Source organism: Camelus bactrianus, chromosome 34 (genome assembly GCF_048773025.1).
Source record: "Camelus bactrianus isolate YW-2024 breed Bactrian camel chromosome 34, ASM4877302v1, whole genome shotgun sequence".
In the NCBI taxonomy this organism is placed as follows: domain Eukaryota; kingdom Metazoa; phylum Chordata; class Mammalia; order Artiodactyla; family Camelidae; genus Camelus; species Camelus bactrianus.
The window spans coordinates 9,696,945-9,718,310 of NC_133572.1; the positions used below are offsets into that span (position 1 = coordinate 9,696,945).

A 21,366-nucleotide genomic window follows, 5' to 3' on the forward strand; every position below is an offset into this window, starting at 1 on the left:
TCCCACCCTGCTCATATCTGCTCACCTGAGTCTTTTCTATACGATAGTGATGACAATGATGACGAGGTGTGAGCATGGGTATAAAATCAGCACCACAAGCAGCCCACAACCCATCAAATCTCAAGTCATTAAATTCTGAGGAATATTCCCACTAAATTTCTCCTGACCCCACACTCTTCTGAGCCACCATAATTTCTCCCCTAGAATATTTCCATCACACCTACTGCTGCCTGTCCTCTCCAACCAGTTCTCAGCACTGTAACCAGAAGGACCTTCCTGCCCACCCTGAGACCTAAATGAATTTGATTTTAAATTTTTTCCCATTTCCAATGGATGTTCAAATCCCCTTGGGAATTTTGTTAATTTGGAGGAGGTTTTCATTCCCCCAGTTTCCTCTTCCCTTGGGTACCACTTTCCCCGATGACCACTCCTGTGTCCTAACACAAGCACGTGAAACTCAGCCCCTTCAGCAAGTCCCACAAATGAGCCACTCACACAAAGTATGTCTGACTGTGGCACTCATCAGTAAAGATCAGGGTCTGGGGAGATGGAGGAGTGCTTACCATTCAGAAGGCTAACTTCAGATGGAATATTAGGCATGCCCAGTTTTAGAATGCTCTTTGACCTCCTCACCATCTGGACATTTCTGTTGGCTGCTTGCTCCTTCTGTGTCCCAATGTCACACTCTCATGCTGTCCCTTCTCTCCGTGCTTTTTCCAGCCCCTTCCTTCCTCTGTCTCCCCCTTACTTTCTGCAATAAGGCCATTCTTTTCTTTGGAACTTGAATGCCAGTTTGGCTGCCTTTTTCTATTCCTTGGTTTGCCTAGATTCCTCTGATCATACCATTAGACCGTTCCCTTCTGTCCCAAGGGGTTCATTAATTAAGTATTTTTTATTAAAAGTTCCTCCAATAGGAATTTGGGAGCCAGTGGTTAGCATAATGATTTTTTGCTTTTATTACAGGATGCAAATCTGATTGTTTTACTCCTTTGCTCAATAACCCATTAAGTGCCTTCCCATCACCTGGAGCAACAAGCCTCAACTTTTTAAGAAAGACTTGCAGAGCATCCCCTGATCTAGTCTCCACTCTTAACCATTCTGATTTCTCAGATACACTATGTTTTCTCCAGCCCCCAAATCTTCATACACACTGTTCTTCATAGATCATCTTCTTTCTCCAAATCATCATCAGGCCAACTTTTACTGCAGCCTGTACTTATCTGTACAGACACTTCCTTCCTCTAGGTTAGATCCTCCTTTGCCATCAGGCACTTCTTTGCAAGGCCTTTTTCACTTGTAGTTACTGAATTATTTAACTTGGTGTATTTCCTTTCTTTTGCTGTAGACTCTGAACTTCACTGGGACAGAGAACACATTTCTTTTCTTCACCATCTTACCCTCAGCACCAAGCATACAGCAGGCACTCATTTTTTTTTTAAACTCCATGAAGGTAGACGCTGAGCAGAGCATGTATGTTAAGTACACAGCACTTCATCTCCTTTGACTTCTGGGCCTTAATTTATTTGGCTTGGAGGGAGCAGTCTTCCAGGAAAATCATTAAATCCCAATGATGGTGGAGGGCACAAGAAGCAATTTGCTTTAAAGGTCTGCAAGTTCTGCTGTTGGCAATGTGAACAACCCAACGAGGAGGGGAGTTACAGGGCAGTGCTTAACAGAGGTCACAAGGGCCACACCTACATGTGCGGTGAAGTGTGTGTGTGGTAGACACACACAGCACTCTTTGTTAACTGCCATCAGGATTTAATTAATGGGTGTCACAGCTGGAGAGACACTTCCTGCCTGTGGGGAAATGTGACTAAACTCATCAATGATTAACGCCATCATCTTTCACATTATCTTTCAATACGTGGGACAAGCTACATTTCTACAAGCGTCTTTCTGAGGTAAAACCGTTTAAAAACGATAAATACTGGTAAAGCTAGAGAAGAGAGATGGAGAATTTTAAAAATTCAGGCAAAATTATGTTTGTCAGTGCTTCCTTTTATGAAAATATAATGCTTGTTTCACAGAATTAACCTGTCAGGAACCTCTGTTTTTTTGGTAACACATTAAGCCAGAAGAATGTCACATATGTGCAGAATTTGCCTGATCACTGGACTGTGGAGAACAAATGATTGTGATGGCTTCCTGGATTCTGGACCCAGCTCCTCCCCAGTCAGTCATCAGCCAGGCATAGCTTCACGGGTCCCTAGACTTGTCAGCACAGTAGGTCCTGGAAACTGTTCCCATGGTAACCTTCAGTCAAATAGGTTCGCTCAGGCTGCTGCACACAAGCACGATAGAGAAAGGAATGCTGGCCAGTCTTGTTCGTGAAAAGGGGTAATGTTGATTACTGGGTAAGTAGAGTGAAAGTCAGAACGGTTCTGGGAACTATGGTTTAAGTGTCCTAAAAAGATACAATTCCTAAAATTTACATGTCCCAAAGAAAATCAATGAGAAAAATAGGTCATAAATATTGTAGTAACAATTAGCTACTGTTTCTGTTAAAAAGAACCGAGCCTCCCATTGCTTCTTACGGGGTAGCCTTAGCACAGCAGCATTTTCTGTGTTCCCTCTAAAATGCCCTCTAGTGAGTCTAATCGTTTATTGGGCTGCCAGCTGGAGCACTGACAATGTTCTAGAAGCAAGTCACACCGGCAGGTCACACAGGCAGCACCTGCCTGGACTCTCATCAGGTCCTATGCGAACTGTAACAACAGCCTCCTTACTGTCTGCCGGCCTTAGATGGACCCAGTCAGCCACTTCCTAACTATACTGGTCAATACTCTGATCTGTAGCAGCCTTTCTAAGCTGTGGTCTGCCTAATCACGCCACTTTTCTGCATAAAAGCAGTTCGTCATTTCTTTTGACCTAAAAAATATCCAGATTCCCTATAACAAAGCACAGCTGGCACTGGGCTATTAAGCCCCTCCTCTGAGCAGCAGGACCACAACCTAACCCCTCTGGAGCAGTGTGCGTTCTCTTCCTTCTCCAGATGACTTCCCTGACCTTTGTTCCCCTGGGAAACTCCTGAGTATCTTTCAAGTATCATTTCTACCCTGAAATCCTCCCTCATATCCATCCAGAGGAGCAGAATGAATTACTTTCTTCTCTACGCGTTTGTAACACTGAACTATTTTCTTGTATTGACCAAGACTTTTGGCTGCAAATTTTGGAAGTCCAGCTTAAGCAATTTAAACCATAAACTGGGATTTATTCACTTATGTCACCAAACTGCACAGAGGCTGGGCCTTAAGAAGACTGAGACCGGGGCCTCAGAACAAATCAGACAGCCTCCCTCAAGCAGCTATCTCCACAGGGCAGAAATTACAGACACTGACTTCTCCAGCTTTGCATCCATACATACTTGAGACCAGAGAAGAAAAGGCTCCTTCCCACTAATTCTGGTTATCAAATGTCAGAGCAGGCATTCTGGTTGGCTGGCTTGGTCCACAAGTGCATCTCCATAACTATCTTCTTGGAGAGGGGATGGCCACCGTGATTTACCCAGAGTGAGTCCAGGCACCTCCTGCTCTGCTCTGGGAGTGGGTCACTGTAATCAGCACCCCCATTAGCATCCCTTACTGGTTTTATAATGGGAGAAGAAGCAGAGCTGCAAAGAAGAGGGTACAATCTAAGGAGAGATCCCAGACTGGCAGTAAAAGCAGGCATCAACCGGACAGGTTTTCAAAGTCCGTAAGTGGAGGGATAAACTGGCAGTTCTGAATTTTCAGATGCTCACTACCATTCATAAAACAGATAAACAGCAAGGTCCCACTATATAGCACAGGGAACTATATTCAATACCTTGTAATGGCCTATAATGAAAAAGAGTATGAAAAATGATACATATATGTAGAACTGAATCACTATGCTGTACACCAGAAATTAACACATTGTAAATCAACTATATTTCAATAAAAAACTTTAATGATCATTTATCTATTCAAAAATAATAAAAAATTAGAAGTCTGTAAGTAATAACACTCAGATTGGGTTACGACTGTGCATTTGGGTATGCCTCTCTCGCTGGAGCTCAAATACCTTGTCTTTCGCTAACACCTAGGGTGATGACTCACACCACGCTGGCACTCAGCTAATGTTTGTGGCTGAATCAATAAATGGGTAGCTCCCCAAGCTTCTGTGAATAAAACATCCAGTGAATATAATTACAGGATTCTGTAGGATTTTCAAGCTAATTAAATGAATGTTTATAGAACCTCTATAGTTTAAAGGTCATTGAGTGGCTCAAAACTTCACTGAAACACAGTAACTTTTGAAATACAACTGATATTCATTGAGTCCACACTATTAACATTTTTACGAAAGCCATTTTACCCTTACAAAAACGCCATGACTTATAGGAATTACTCTGGTTTTATAAATTACGAAGATGCAGCTGAGAGATCCCTGGGCTGTCCCACATTCTGACGGGCAACATGCTGCGAAGAAGGAATAGACGCTCAGACTCTCTGATTCCACGTCTACTGCTGTGTTTTTAAGCAAATTATTAAATCTCTCTGAGTAAAATGGGAATAATAACTTACTTCTGAAGATGGTTATAAGTAATAAAATATATATATATACATATATATATATAAAATGTTCTGTGCAAAGCCTGGTCCAGATCAAGGGATGGGTCAATAGACCACAGTTGCTCCACTTGTCAGGGATGGCTGAAGACTTCCTAGGGCCTGTGATGGGTACAGGTCTGAGGCCAGTCCTCTTCCTTGTCTTACAGCCCTAGGACTCGTCCTGTGTTTTTCTTCCCTTTAGTGCTGCCCACTCTGTCTCCAGTAGCTTCTCTTTCCTAGGACTGGCGAAAGAACAGGTTATAGGCTCCTGGGTTCTCCCTTCCTTGCTGAAGCCAAGTACCCAGGCCCCTTTTGCTGCCTCAAGCATCTGACGTCTAGTTCAGGAAGGGGAAATCCCAAGGGCGTCTAACATGTGTGTCCTAGACCTTGTTCTGACATCAGTTAGCTGTGTGCCATGTGCACCACTGTGCTCTCAAGTGTGAAATGAGGGTGTTGGACTGGAAGCATTTCTATATAAAACTTTGTTATGCAAAGGAAATTTCAGTGAAAATATTTTTTACTGCAGAGTGAAGCAATACCGTTACCAGTCTCAGGGAAAAAAAAAAAGTTTTACACATTTTTTCTGTCCCCCAAATAAATCGGCATTGGCCTTGCTTAAGTTTACCAGATCCATTTCGATGACTTTTAACACTTCCTTCTTGCTCTGCTTCTCAGCAGGGATGACATGCCTGCAGCGTACATTCAGAATTTTCTCCTGAATATAGATTCCAGGAAAAGCTGAAGCAGAGAGGACAGAGAAGAAAGAAATAGCATAGATGACATTTCTTTTAGGCTCACTGCCTGGATCGCACTTGGCCTGCTGCCGTCTTCTCATTAGTCCCACTGACTGAATCTGATTAGCCCACCCTTGACTTATTTTTGGCAACCTGGGAGCACACGGGCCAATGCGCATTTTCCTGGCTGATACAATCATCCCCAAAGCTGTTGTTAGCATTTGGGAGATTAGTTCCCTTCCCTGGAAGATTCAACTGTCTACAAAGCATCATGACACATTAGACATATATTTCTCAAACACTTTACAAAATTGAGTTTATTTATTCCTCTTTTCGTCATTACAAACACTTTCAGTTACTGGCTGTTAAAACAGAATTTAAAAAGTCTCAGTAGTTATATATTTGATGTTCATAAACATATTATTTTTTGAGTCAGTGAATCAGCATCTATAATCAATAATGAATAAAAACTAGATTTCAGGGCTGTTGGATATTCAGTGCTTGGTTTAGCCTCACACTTCCACCTGACCACTGGTAATGTAGAATGGGTCACAGTTTATGTTTGGTCCCAAAAGTACAGAATTCAATTTTAGAAACATACCCCTGTATCTGAGGATGGGAGACAATTTGGAAAAAGGGACAGTCAAGAAATCAACCCATGCTGACAATCCTGTATTATAGAAATCTTCGCAGGGCTGCCCAGGTCACCAGGTCACAAAGCATCTGGCATAAGGCAGGCCTGGTCCTGGAGCTGGAGACGCAGCTGGAAATAAGACACAGTCACTGTCCTTAGAGAACTTACAGTCTAGTGTGGTAGGGATGTCATGAACGCAATTAAGTCTACTGAATGTTAATATGGAATTAAACTTCTGTTATTACCCAGGTATTCTTTATAAATACTAGGACCTGTAAAAACTAGATTTCTTTTAAAAAATTAAATAGAAAGAAACAATATCAGTATATTATTGGTTTGTATAGTGTCTTTTAGGGGACTGATCCATCTTGCATGCTTGATTTAGCTGCTGACAATATGTGAGGTGCTGCAATCAATAAGTTGATTAATTCTAAGAGGAGAATGCCCACATTTAATTAATTCAATCAGCAATTCTTTCATTCATTTAACAAACACTTATCAGCTATATTCTGTGTGTCAGACTCAATGTTAGCAAAATAAGTCAAGAGGAGAAGGCAGAGGCATGTGGAACAACGAGGCTCAGTCTTGTGACTTGTGTATAAGTCAGCGGTTACGAGTCCAAACTAGATGTGGGATCTTGAGCAAGTGACTTAATCTTTCTGGCTCTCTGTTTTCTCAGCTACAAACTGAGATTCAAAATAGGAGTATCTAACTCTGAGCTTACTCTGAATATTAAATAAGATAACTGTGTTTATAGCCTGCCTAGCTTAGTACCTGGATCTTTGTCAGTCTTTGATGAGTTTCAGCAATTTTTCTGTCCCACTTTCATAGAAGAGAAACCTGAGGCTCAAATCTAAGAAATAATTTGCCCTGGACACCATGTATGCAAAAGGTAAATTAAAAGCAAAACAGCAAGTGTCGTGAAGTATACGAGTCTTGTTTGAGACCAGAGAACACAAGAACACACCTGTGGGGTGTGGGAAAGAATCGGGAAGGAATATTTAAATCAACTACACGGATGATTTTCCAAATACCGCTCATACACATTTTCAAAGTTTTCAGTCCACTAACTGCTGACTTTTCCATCGGTGACTATGGAGCCTCAGTCTAGTTCATTCTTCAAAGAACATCTTAGTGTCTCTTATTAAGGGCCAGCTAACCTTTAACGAGGAGGATTATCACAGGTTTCTCAGTCCTGACTTTTTTAGTTTTCAGAACTGACAACGAGAAGTCAGAGAGGAAATAACTACTTTGAAACATTTTTCTAGAATTTTCCTAGGATGACCATAGTGTTACTCCCTCCAAAGTAAAATAGAATATTTCCTCAAACCATACAGCTTCTTCAACATAGCTGAAACCAAAGACTTCTCCGGAAGTCGAGTGCCAAGATGATTTTCATTCATTCATCTTTACGCAGTTCCATGATGTTTATTTTGTGTTTATTACATGGCACAATCTGTGAACTGGAAGCAGCTTTTCAGTGGAGAAGAAATACTAAAAGTAATAAAACTTAAGAAGATGAATAGTCCCAGGAGGGGTTAATCTCCCTCTTTCTGCTTTTCCTTATACACTAAAATACTTATGTCACCCTATTTCACAAAGCAATGCTTGTCACAACGTAAATTTTGGGAAAATTATCTCAGTATAATTTTACTGCGAGGAACCTGAAATTTGACCTCCATTTTCTCTTTTACTTCTCTTTTCTTAAACAGAATGCTACAACATTCCATGTCAGAGTCCAAGATGACAACAGTATCGCTGTCTCTTTAGAAGCTTCAGATGTGATGAGTCCATCATCTGTGTATGTTGTGAAGATAACTGGTGAATCAAAAAATTACTTCTTCGAATTTGAGGAATTCAACAGTACTCTGCCTCCTCCCATTATCTTTAAGGCCAGTTATCATGGCCTGTACTATATAATTACCCTGGTAGTGGTAAATGGAAATGTGGTTACCAAGCCATCCAGATCGATCACTGTGTTAACAAGTAAGCGTCATGTGCGATGCTGTGCTCTGTGTTTCTTCGTTGTGTATATTCCCATGGGTCTCACTGAGGGAGGGTCCGCCCAGAATGGTTAGATCAGTGGCTTTGAAGTCAAGTGACAAGATTCAAAGTTCTGCTTTACGTTAAGAATATACTTTCTTACCGAGGCTTGATCAGGTTTTACTGTAACCTTTTGCTACACAAAAACGTGTTCTCAACCAAACAAAAGTCAACCTCAGTAGTGTATTTGAGATTGAATAACAATTTTAGATTCATGATTGGACCATATCATTTTCTGCTGTACAATTTAATACTATGATCAGAACTAAGTTTTTTTTTTTCCTAGAACATATATTCTCGTATTAAGCAATTTGCTTGTTGAGGCAATGAATTTATACTTGTACTTTGCTGGCTCAAATTCAATTATGCATTTTTAGTTGAGAGGATGAAAAAGAAATTGTTATTTACCAGTTGCTCTCCCCCACCTCACCCTCAAAATAGCCTAGGCTTCCACTGTCCAAAAGAATGCCAAGGAAAAAAATTCATTGACGTTTTAGCCTTTAGTATGTGTGTGTCGTAAGAGGTCATGCTGATACTAGAAATTACTCAGGAATGGTTTTTAACTGTATGTGATTTTCATTTTACTCTCTGATTTTAATAGCTAATCGCAAAGTAAAATTTGACTCTACTGTATATGTCAAGGTATGGAAGAAAAACTGTTATCTGTAAGATGTAGGTTTGTCACTAGAGCAATTTAATGTCTCAGCAAAGTCCTTCTTGGTCATTGTTCCACAGTACACATTTTCCAGTGACAGTAATTTTTTAATTCTCACCTATACATGATCTTTCTGGCCACAGTTAAGGAAAAGGACATACTGATATTTTCTGTCAGGAAAAATAAACAAGGAAAGAGAAACATCAAGAAGCAAGAACGCAGAACCAAGCTAAAGGACATATTTTTAACATGTCTGTCAAAAATTAATTAAAGTTTCCCTTGGCAGAGTCCCAAGATCAGTACTGAGTCCTAAAAATTAGGAATGGCACAGACCCAAGACCTTCAAGGTTGACCGATATAATGAACAAATCAAGGACCTAGTGAAATTAAAGGAAGAACTTGCTTGGTAAAATACTGTCTTAAGTAAGCTCCAGAAATGGTGAATCAGAAGTTAATAGATCCAGACAGTAGATCAAGGTATATAAATGCCTATGACATAAATCCTTGCAATCAGAAGCTCTGCCTTATCTTCACAATCTCATAAGCACCTACCATGAGCCTTATGCTTAATTGTGATCAATAAATATTAATTCAATTTAGTTGAGCAAGTAACAGGAGAGAGATCCAGGAAAAAAATGACTAAGGCACAGAGCAAAATAAAACTGCAGTGACTTTGGCTGATCCAACACTCATTAGCATGCGCTCAGCTACTCCCACCAGACAAAGCTGGAGGAGTCGGTTCTTTGTAACGGTTCACGAAGAAATTTGTTAAGTAGGTTGATGAAAGATCTCTGGAATATCTTGCTGATATGTTAGCACCTGCAGTAAGTTCTATTCAAAATATTTTCTATTTTCTTTTGTGATTTCTTTGACATGTGGACTTGGAAGTGTGTGGTTGAATGTCCAAAAATTTGGTGATTTCTGTAGAGATCTTTTTATTGGTTTCTAGGTAAATGTTGTTATGACCAGAGAACATACTTTTGCCATTTCAGTTACTGGAAAGTTGCTGAGATTTATTTATGGACCCAAACATTGCCTATCTTGTTGTGCATTCTGTGAGCACTTGGGTGAAGTTTCAATAAATGTCAATTAGGTCAAGTTGGTTGTTCAAGTCTTCAACAACCTGAATGATTTGCTGTCAACTTGTTCTAGCAATGACTGACATAGAGTGTAAATTTGTCTAATTTCTTCTTTCACTTCTTTTAGTTTACGTTTTATGTGTTTAGAAGCTCTGCTGTTATGTTCTTAGATGCAAATACTTTTAGGATTACTATGTCGTCTTGATGAACTCACCTTTTTATCTATATGCCATGCCCCTTTTTATCCCAAATAATATGCCTTGTGTTGAAGTCTATTTTGTCTAATATTAATACAGACATTTTAATGTTCTTTTGTAAAGTATTTTCGTGGTATACTTGCTTCATCTTTTAACTTTTAACCTACTTGTGTCTTTATATATAAATGAGTTTCTTATAGACAGCATAGAGTTGGATCTTGCTTTTTTTCCCAATCTGAAAAATCTCTGCCTTTTAATTGGACCAATAATAATAGGTTGGGAATGTAAGAATTGGTGGTTAATGCACAAATTTTTCTGTGACAGTAAGTGTGAGGTGATATTTGGGTTTCAGCTTCCTCCTTTAAAAGAGAGGGGATTGAATACGTGATGATGAAGATTACTTCTGAGCTCTAGAATTCCATTATGTATCAGCTGATGATGAATTTTCACCTCCTTTTTTTTTCTAACGGGAAGCTTTTCTTGAAAGTTTAGGAAACATTTGTAGGATCTGCTCACAGAGTTGACACACTGCTCTTGAAAATAAAAGGGTACATTTGTTGCAGTCATTTATTGTGTGTTAGATTCCTGTCTTCATGAAATAAGCAGTGACAAAGCAATTGGCCCTGGGGCAGTCCTTTGATATTGCTCTACAGTTGTTCTGAGTCTGGTGTCTCTTTGAGACAGCTGAGAAACCTGGCAAGGAATAAATTCAGCACAAACGAGTCCCTTGGCCAGTTCAAAAGAGTTTCCCAACCCTTAGGCTCTGACATCCGATTAATATTTAACTGATTGAGAACTTTCAGTATATTGTGTTCACTTTAGAGAGAAGGAGTAGTTTCTTAATAGGCAAAATTAATACATGAAAACAACTTCTTAGAAATTTGGAAAGTGCTATTGACACAAAGCTGTCTCTTGTGTTGGTAAAGACCTAGAAAGAGTGGCTGGAAACATTGCGGAACACACATGGAGACATTCTACAAATATAATATTCTACACAAATTCATCCATTATAAATAAAAATAATGTTATAAATAAAAATAAATGAGTTTTTATTTTATTTACTGCCTGCATTCTCTATGCCCTGTCCTAGGTGGCAGAGAAATAAAGATAAATAAAATACCCATATTCAAAGATGGTGTACAATAGGGGAAAAGAGAAAACATTACAAAAATATGATGAATGCTAATAAAGAATTATGTAAGAGACTGGCAGCTTTCTCAGGGTACATTGGGAAGGCACTTCAGAAGAAACAATCATTTAAAAATTACTGAAAATTTGCCAAATGAATAAAGAATGGAAAGTGTTACAGTCAGAGTCAAAGGGAATCGTGTATGTAAAGGATGGAGGCGGGCACAGCGTGGCACACTTGTGAAACTGCAAGACTGAAGATGGAAAGCATCAGTGATGCTAGAAAAGGACAGGAAATGTGGCTAGAAAATTGGGAAGCACCTTGAATACTTTACAAAAGAGGCCAGACCTTAATCTATAAGTGAGGCATGATGACAGATCTTATACAAAGAAATGACATTACATGATTCGATTGTGGAAATTTCCTTCTTGTAACAGAGTTGCAAGCCACAGGATCTTGAATCCTGCATTGCCATGGACAGATTACCAAACAGGGATTTTAAGTAGCGGATCAAAGCATGAACTTCGGTGCCAAAGAAATCTGGAAACCATAATGTAGCCTTCGGCAGATTATTACTTTCTCTTAGATGCTAATTTATAATCTATTGCAGGGGCCAGCAAACTTTCTCTGTAACAATCCAAGTAATAAACATTTTATGTTTGTGGGCCTTCCAGTCTATGTTGCCATCATTCAACCCTGCTGTTTCAGGAGAAAAGCAGCCATAGACAATACATAAATAAGCACGGTTCTGTTCTATGGAGACTTTATTTAAAGACACCAAAATTTGAAATCTATATAATTTTCAAGTGCCATGAAATATTATTCTTTTGCTGACTTTTGTCAACCTTTTAAAAATATAAATAACCATTCTTAGCTCATAAATCATACAAGACCATGTGGCAGGCCAGATTTGGTTTGTGGGCTGTAGATTTTGCAGAGGATGCTATGAAATAATGTAAAATTGTATGTACTAAAAATATTTAAATAGACTCCTTAACAACGTGTGTTGCATCTAGTAGAAGATCAGTAAGTATAATTAATACCAATGGATGAAATAGAAAATTGCTCACAGGGTTGGGAGCAAAAGAGAAACAAAACAGATCAGGCAGGGAAAAGTCAGTGAGGTGGAGGTGATTAGTTTCAGACAGAGAGTATCAAGTAGCCTGCAGTCTTAAAAATTCTGAACAGAAATAAATAAGAAAAATGAAGGTAAGATTGGAGGCAGGAAGAATAATTTAGAAAGCGGTTTAAATATTCCAGGAAAGTGTCAGAGAGGAAGAAATTTTCTCCTACCCTTCTAGGTTTTTCTGGCTGGTCCAAGAATTAAATTGATGAGCAACAAATTAACAAGGGAAAATCATACTAAAATTTAATAATGAGTATACACAGGAGAAACCCAGGAAAACTGGTATCTTGTCAAAATGGCCAAAACTTTCACCTTAAAAGTGATTTTCAGCTGAAGACAAAAGAGGATGTTGGGGGTAGTGGTTTGGGACTTCAGAGGGGAGGAAGGCAACTGACACAGAGATAGACAAACAAATGTTTGGTAAACACATGTTTGCTGGGCCGTGCAGAGACCGAAGACACACAGAGGACTCTGATCTCTAGGCCCTGCTGAGTTTTCCCCCCAACCATCCTAGCCCATATTCTGGCAGATACCTCCGGTGATAGCTCTATGTGGGTAACAGGCCCTCATGTCTAAATTCTTTTAGGCAGTTAGGGGGAAGATCATAGGTTCTTCTTGAGTCTTCTGTTTTTTAAAAATACTAAATTAATCCTCATGCCAGAGACACATTTTGATGTGACAAATTTTGTTCCCTTACAAAAGAAATGATGAAGACTTGAACTAAATTAGTGGGTGTGATGGTAACAATCCTTCCTGGATCATGGTGGTTCCCATGCTGCTGCCAGCTCACCTCAGTGGTCTGCTTGGATACAGCTGAATCATCAGTTCAGGTCTCAAATTATCATCTATACATAGGACAAGAGCTTTGGTCTGGGCCCTAAACTGGTCCCTTTTCCCTACTCCTGCCATCAGAAGTGAGTGACTAACCCCACATCCATCTGCCTCGAGAGGACTATGTCAGAAGACACATATTCTTATGTTGGTCACATCAGAAGCAAGGGATGCTGATCACTGATCCAACAGCTTCTTTAGTTTTAGTTCATCAAAAGAGAGCAATCTCAGAAAGAAACATCTCTTAGCACTTAGCAGATACTAACAACCTCTGCTTTCTTGGAGCAGTATTTGCTCCACATTTGCTTTTGTTTTTTTTTTTCTTTTTATTTTCTAAGATAGTCACATTCAAAACTTTAAAGTCTGTCCTATTCATGATCTGTCATGAATAGTTCAAAGGTAATTAAGGAACACAAAGTATTCTTCAATTTGAACATCAGTTTTTATTATGTGGGACCCCTAATAAGGAAATAATAACCATAGCAAATGTTATTAAAATTTTGTTATTAAAAGAAAAATGGGCATTTCATGGTAAAATTTTTTGTACAAAGAATGCAGTAAATTCCCCCTTTGTCATACACTCTTTGTTCCCACCACAGAAGCAAAAAGAAAACCAGAAATATACTGCTAGGCTAAAAAATAAGATAGGTGTCTCCATGAATCAGAAGCAAAACAGAAACTCAAAGTAGGGAAGTGGTCTGAAGTCATGAAGCCTCTGTGCACTGGGTCTAAAAAAAGACAGTATTCAGTCTTGCCCCCTAGAGAAAAGGAAGAATTGAAGTGCTCCACACTAGATATGGCCCAGAGCCAGGCTCCTTGCTTGAAGTAAAGATTCTTCCTGCTTGTGAAAAGAGCACATATGGAGGCCTAGAGGTGCAGGGGACACACAGGCTTACTACCAAGGACCAAGGTTAGTTACCCTCTGACTCAGGGGATAAATCTGTGAGAACCACTATACCATCCACAATATCAAGAACCCCAAAATAATGTTATATGCCCTGCTTAGACTGTGGATTTTTGTGAGCTGAAAGGATGCTAAGGAATAAGCCTTGAAACAGCAAGGAATAAGCAAGAAATCGGGCAATGAGAAAACAAAATTTGGCCCAGGGCTTATACTTCAGAACACAGAAAGAAATCTATGCTAAAAAAAAAGGTAGACATAAAGATGACAACATTTTAGATTATATCTTATGTAGCAATCTGAAAAAAATTTATGTATGATACGATGTACAAAGTGATAAATGAAAGAATTACACTTGTTAAAAAGGTTAAGAAATAATGAAACAAAAGTTGGCAGGAACAAAACAAAAACAGGGAATACACATAAATAAAGTTAAATTTTCATAAATAAAGAATACAGTTATTTATTTTAATATTTTAATTGGCTGAACAGGGCAAAATTAGTTTAATTAATCAAATCTAAAGGCAACTAGTTGAAAAACTTCAATAGGTGAGATAAATTCTGTACTGATAACACTTAAGTAAAGTTAGTAAATTAAAAGATAATACTGTCGTTGCTCCATGATTTAGCACAGTGAGACAATTCACAGGTATGGTGGTGGGAGAGGCTCTAACTGAGGAGATTAAGCATTTAAGAAAAAGAATGGAGGGGGTGATTGGCACAATATTTGAAGAAATGACTATGAAAATTTCCAAGACTTAAATAATGATATGAATCCACAGACTGACAAGGCATTTTAAGTACCTAGAGCATAATTCAACACTACGACCACACCTAGATATGTGATGGAGAAACTGCAGAGTACCAAGCATAAATAAAAGTAAGTAAAAAGTTTAGAAGGTACCAAAGGACAAATAGCATAGTATCTCCAAAGGAATAAGTATTAGACTGATAGGAGCTTTCTCTTCTGCAGTAGTTGGTGCAAGAAGACAATGGAGCAATATCTTCAAAGTACTGAGGGGAAATCAGTCTACCCAGAATTTTATACCCAGCTAAACTACATCAAGAATAAAGATAAAATAAAGACATTGTTTAAAATACAGAGCCTAGGAGAATTTAACACCTACACTCTAACTTAAGTAACTATTCAATTATGTGTTTCAGCAAGAAGAAAGATGAACCCAGATGAAAGGCATAGGACAAAATAAAAAATGACAATGGGGAGGTAGGACATGACAGAGGCTGAATTACAAATTAGCAGGAAAATATGGAAAAAGAACCCATGAAACAGGCAAAAGAATCAAACAATTCTAAGAAAAAGGAAACTGAATGACTGACACAAAAAGATACTCAACTTCCTTTATGAATAGGAAGTTAGAAGAGACAATATTTCACGTGCCTCAGAGTGGCAAAAATTTTAAAGGCTGATACAATCAAATGTTGGAAAACAATATGGAGAAATAGAACTACCATACACTGCTGACACACAGATAATTGACATAAAATTAGAAGACACTTTCACAATATTTCATATAGTTGAAGATGGGCATACTCTACTATCCAGGATTTCCAACATAAGGTTTAGGGTTAGGTTGGTCCCAAAACATTCATTGTAGCATTATTTGCAAAAGTGAATGACTGAAAACAATTTATCTAACGTATTTTAATTATCTGTGAGACACTAAACTAATTAAAATACGTGTAAATTCTGATAGATGTAATCCTTGGTACTTCTCCAAGTATTGATAATGGCCTTTTCCTCTTTTCCCAATTCCCCTTTCTCTATTAATTTCTCTTCTGCAGAACCTCTACCTGTAACCAGTGTTTCAATATATGACTATAAACCTTCTCCTGAAACAGGAGTCCTGTTTGAAATTCATTATCCAGAAAAATATAACGTTTTCACAAGAGTCAACATAAGCTATTGGGAAGGTAAAGACTTCCGGACAATGTTATATAAAGGTAAGAGGCTAAAGAAGAAGAGAAGTGATGACTATTTTTTTTTACATGATTTTTGCCAAATTCTCTTGCTCTTGTTCTGAAGAGGTCTTATAATTCACTATTCGGTCACAAGTGAACCAATAAAAATAGTTATTAATTCATGAAAAAGTGCTAGGGGGAGTCTTAGACCGTCTGGTTCATTATTTTAGAATCACGTGTCATGCATGAGCATAAGAAAACCTATTATGACTTACAAGTTACTCTTGCCAAATATTATTCCTACATGTCTGGTGCAGGAGACAAACTCAAATTTAAATTTAGAAGCACCTCACCTAATGATTTCCTCCTGAGTGTATTAGGGCGTTTCTAGAACTGGGAAGCTAGAGGTGCCTTTCACAAAGTTTCACATGGAGCTGGTCCAAGATTATTCTCCAATGCAAAAGACAAGGCTTTTTGGTATATATTTATCAGTGCAACCAGCTAAGTGACTGCATTAACATCCAAAAATTGGTTTCACTATTTTTACTGGCTTGATGGGGACCCCGTGGGCAGGGAGAGAGAGAAGAGGGATTGGAGGAATTAATCATTTCAAAAGAACCTGGTCACCTTTTCTGAGTAGACTATTTGGGGAGGGTTGGAGAGGGGTCAAGAGCGAGAGGGAGAGAAGGGGAGGGGGCATTCAGCTTTGGGGGACTGAAACGAACTGGAGGAATTTAAATATTCTCAGGACACAGCACCCTAACATTTATCTGCAGTGGGTGTAGATGATGGTCTCAAAGTTGACTGGTTGCATCTGGAAGCCAGGTAGAGGACAGGTCTGCAAACACAAGGCATAATATCCAGAAAAATGTCACTTTAACTTGCTATTTTTACAAATTCCTGATTCAGGGAGGTTTTTGTTTGTTTGTTTGTTTGTTTGTTTTTTTTTAATGAGACAGTGTTTAAAACATATGTAGTGAACTTACAGTTCTTTAAACTTAAAAAAAATCAAATAAACATAGACTCCACAAATTACTGCATTATCTGCAAATTAATATTTAGGACCTTATTTGCTTATTGATCACATAAAACTACAAGTTCATAAATGATTGAAAAGCAGTCACTGAAAACTTCCTTTGTTAACTTTGTTAAGCTAAAATCCGTAAGTTTAAAAATAAGTTAATGAATACACTCTTTTTTAGTTAATTAATTTTTAAGTTATTTTTGGCTTTTCATTCAATAAGTGGTACTTTTAGTTTCTTTCCCTCACTTCTTTCTAAGTTGGACTGGATTTTTTAATATATTATTATTTTCCAAATAAAATGTTTTTCAAATAAAATTCAATTTTTTTTTTTGTTTTCTTCTTTTTTCAAGCAGGTCTTACCTGCCAAATGACAGACAAACCATTTTACTTTAAAAATAGGGTATATTCTACAAGTGAGTCTAGAGTAAACATTTCTTGTAAAATTACTTTTTCCCAAGTCATAAATTGGCAAAATGCCTCGGGTTTTTTTCTTAAAGTTAATGGTTGGCATAAACCTAATCTCTATAATTTCTGTATGTTATCTTCTCTAATTAATACACCAAATGTTCCTATGATAAAAATTTAATTCCAATTGTATCCAATTCTTGCAGAAAAAAGCCTTGCAGGTTTGAGTCCAAAATTCCAAATTTTCATCTCTAGTCTTCTATCAAGGTTTTATTATTAACCATGCCAGTAGTATTTCATGGATACTTAATCAAAATTATTTAGAAATTTCTAGAAATATGTGGCATTTAGAAGACCACAATTTTAATGTAACTGATTTTTTTCTTCTTAGATTTCTTTAAGGGAAAAACAGTATTTAATCACTGGCTGCCAGGGATATGTTATAGTAATATCACCTTTCAGCTGGTATCTGAGGCAACTTTTAATAAAAGCACTCTTGTGGAGTACAGTGGTGTCAGTCATGAACCCAAAAGGCATAGAACTGGTAAGTCTTCTGGTAAGAACTGATAAGTCAAACTTGTTGGAAACAATTATTAAATTATATGTTGTTGTACACATACTTTCTATCATTCTAAGAAAAACTCTGTTCCAGAGCTAAGAAAGAAAATATATTTTTAATAATCTGAAACAAATTTGCTATCAATGTAAAAGGAACTGAGTAAAATATTCAATACGAAAAATTTTAAATGTCAATGTAATAATAGATTTATAATCTTTGAATAAAAAAGTACGTGATACCACCAAAAGTTATAATTAAGTAAGTTAACTGGATCAGGTAGACATCAGTCATTCTACAACCTGAAAAAATGCCCATATGACAGAAGAACAGATACGAGATGTTCTAGTATAGATTATCAGATTATTAAAGGAAAATATTGGGATTCAGATGTATCTGAAATTTGCAGCATTTAATTTTAGCAGCATCACTAACATGAAGAACAGTCACAGGATGGATGGATAGATGGATGGATGGACAGATGGGTAGGCAGATGGAAGAATGGATAGGTAAAATAAATATACATGTTCTAAATACCCATAGCCACTACCAATATAGCTGACATTTTTTCAAGCCTACTGTGCCCAAGTGTTCAATAGGAATGTTGGAGATACTATTCATACAAACACAGGGAATGTGTTACAATAGATCACCCTGAGACCCTGCTGATCTGAAAGTCTAAGATGTCATAATTCTCATTAATTAAGCCAAGGCAAAGAAACCAGTTCAGCTAAGTAAGTTATTCACTCCATGTCAATAAAAATCTAAGATTCTTTTTGTATTTTTTATTATTCAAATAAAGAAACATTATTCAGCACCTTTTACCTGGGAGTTATTTTAAGTACTAAAAGAGATAAAGACAAAGTCTGGTGAGATAGTTCCCTGTCCTCAAAAATGGTAGAGGTACTAATGGCACTCACACAAGGCAGGATGTGGTAAATATTATCAAAGAGGTACAAAGTTGTATAACAGCACAAAAAGAGGGAGAGGTTACTTTTTATTAGATGTTCATAGGACAGGTGATGGTTCAGCTCTGTTTGAAGGATAGGTAGAAACTGTTGCAGGCAGAGACCAAGGTGATGAGCCTTCATAATTTTCTACTATGTTTCCATAATTCATAAACTCATTTTGTGTACGTAGTTTCCATTTTAGAGAGGTGAGGAGTGACGACTAATTTCCAACACGTGTGTTCCTGTTTCTGAACGCAGTTCATACATGTAACTCTCCTAAGTGCAACTATGTCATAGAAGTGTTTGTCTTGAGAGCTGTAAGTGCACAATAGCCGCTTTTTTTGTAAGAAAGGTTTAGGGACAGAGACTGAGTTTTTTTAAAAAAGGAGATTGTGATAAGCTGAAAAATATACATAGAACTCTGCTTTGGGAGTGGCTAAATCACCACTTGAACAAGCACAGTATCACAAAGCAATGTATTTGAAGTGTGATTGGTGATACACTTAATGTGTGCACACCATGCACAAAATCTTAGGTGTTCTTTTTTTTTTTTAATATATTTGTATTGAAGTACAGTCAGTTTACAATGCTGTGTCAGTTTCTGGTGTACAGCACAATACTTCAGTCACATAGGAACATACATTCGTTCTCATATTCTTCTTCACCATAGATTACAAGTTATTGAATATGGGTCCCTGTGCTATCCAGTATAAACGTGTTGTTTATGTATTTTACATATATTAGTATCTGCAAATCTTGAAATCACACTTGTTCTTGATGTAAATTATCTATACAGTAAAAGCACAACTAAACACTATTTTATAAATCTGCTTGTGTATTTGACTCAATAGATTGGGTATTCATTACAATAGTTAACAGTTACCTGAAAAAAAAAATTCTCTCTCTTACAGCCCCTTACCCACCTCGAAATATCTCAGTTCGTATTGTAAACTTGAACAAAAACAACTGGGAAGAACAGAGTGGCAGTTTCCCAGAGGAATCATTCATGACATCACAAGATACAATGGGAAAAGACAAATTGTTCCATTACACAGATGGAACTCCTGAAATTCCCTCTGGCAACCTTTCTTCTGGTTGGCCTGACTTTAACAGCAGTGACTATGAAACCGCATCCCCGCCATACTGGTGGGACAGTGCATCTGCAACTCCTGACAGTGAAGATGAATTCGTCAGTGTTCTTCCCGTGGAATATGAAAATAACAGTACGCTCACTGAGACTGAGAAATCAACAGCCGGTTCTTTCTCTTTTTTCCCTGTACAAATGATCTTGAGTTGGTTACCACCAAAACCACCCACCGCCTTTGATGGGTTCCATATCCACATAGAAAGAGAAGGTAAAGTAATCGGAAACGAGAGGAAATAAGGAACAGCGCAAAGGAAAGGAAATTGAAACACTTAAAAATGAAATTTAGGAAGAAAGACTGAGGGTACACAGTTAAGATCTGAAGAAAAATGGTGAAGAAAAGGAAGAATTTAGTTGAGTATCCAATGCAGACTGAAACCAGAAAACAAAAATGAACAGATTGGGTCAGAATCCAGTTTGGGTAGCTGATAGGTTGCAAGTACGGGCGAATGTGTACATTTCATTACCTGACACTTCGTGTACCCCAGGCCATTGAGGAAACTATATTTGGGAAGATTTTGAATGACAGTTCTAACCATCACAAGTTACAAAATATCCTGGGGAGACGTTCTTTTTTCCAGTACACAAACTTGTGAGGAATCAGCAAAAGCATCTTTCTGACAACACGGCTACTTTTACAAGAGTGTCAGACATGTGTCCTGCCTATGCAGCTACTCTCACTCCCCTTAGGCTGTGCCCCCTGAAGCCAGCACCACTCACATTTTCCCAAAGAGGAGCCGGTAGTAGAACAGAAAATAAACAGTAGCTGGTACTTCCACTAAAGCTATTAATATTATATATTGTATCCACTCAGCTGGCATCTGAGGGTAATTCTCCATATTTAACCCACTAATTTATGAAAAGCAGGGCCGTGGCATTCAGTAAATTTGGGTCATGAATCAGATCTGAATTACTGTTTGGTAGGTTTTTATAGTTATTTGCTGTTTGTTTTGTTTTTAACATAATGCACTTCATTTGATACTTTCCAGGCCAGTAGTTTGGGTCGGCAAAGGTTGTCAAGTTGTCAAAATTTGAGGTTAAATTGACAACCTTATTTACAGGGAAGGGCAGTCAAATCACCGAGTCTCATTTTTGACATATCGTTTGCCCCTATTTTATTTAACAGAATAAAATACAAAATCTGTGGATTCCTCTATACTGATTATATAGCAATATATAGACTATAAAACAATCAGCCATCCCCAAATATATATAAAATTAAAATCCGCCATCATTTCCAATTATTTTAGTCAAAAGTCTTAACATTTTCCTGAAATTATTCATATTTCTTTAAAAAGTTCGCTTAATCTGTCTTTTATTTTTCTGTTCCTCAATATATTGTATGGAAAATAGAGTCTTATAACAGAATTTTTTTAATGACTATTTCCATGAAGGTTATATCATGTTTTATCTGACCGCAGTATGTTCTGTTGAAGGCTACTGTGGTCACCAGATGATAATAAC

General features: G+C 37.7%; 1 protein-coding gene across 2 annotated transcripts in view; it reads left to right on the plus strand.

The window, feature by feature from the left end:
- Positions 1-21,366, plus strand: part of PTPRO (protein tyrosine phosphatase receptor type O) — a 178,545-nt gene that overhangs the window by 85,260 nt on the left and 71,919 nt on the right. The window contains exons 2-5 of one of the 2 annotated variants that reach the window (XM_010946475.3): positions 7,655-7,928; positions 15,707-15,865; positions 17,644-17,796; positions 19,670-20,113. In XM_010946475.3, the coding sequence (XP_010944777.2) occupies positions 7,655-7,928; positions 15,707-15,865; positions 17,644-17,796; positions 19,670-20,113 (1,030 nt within the window). The other variant, XM_045510276.2, reaches the window with a different exon arrangement.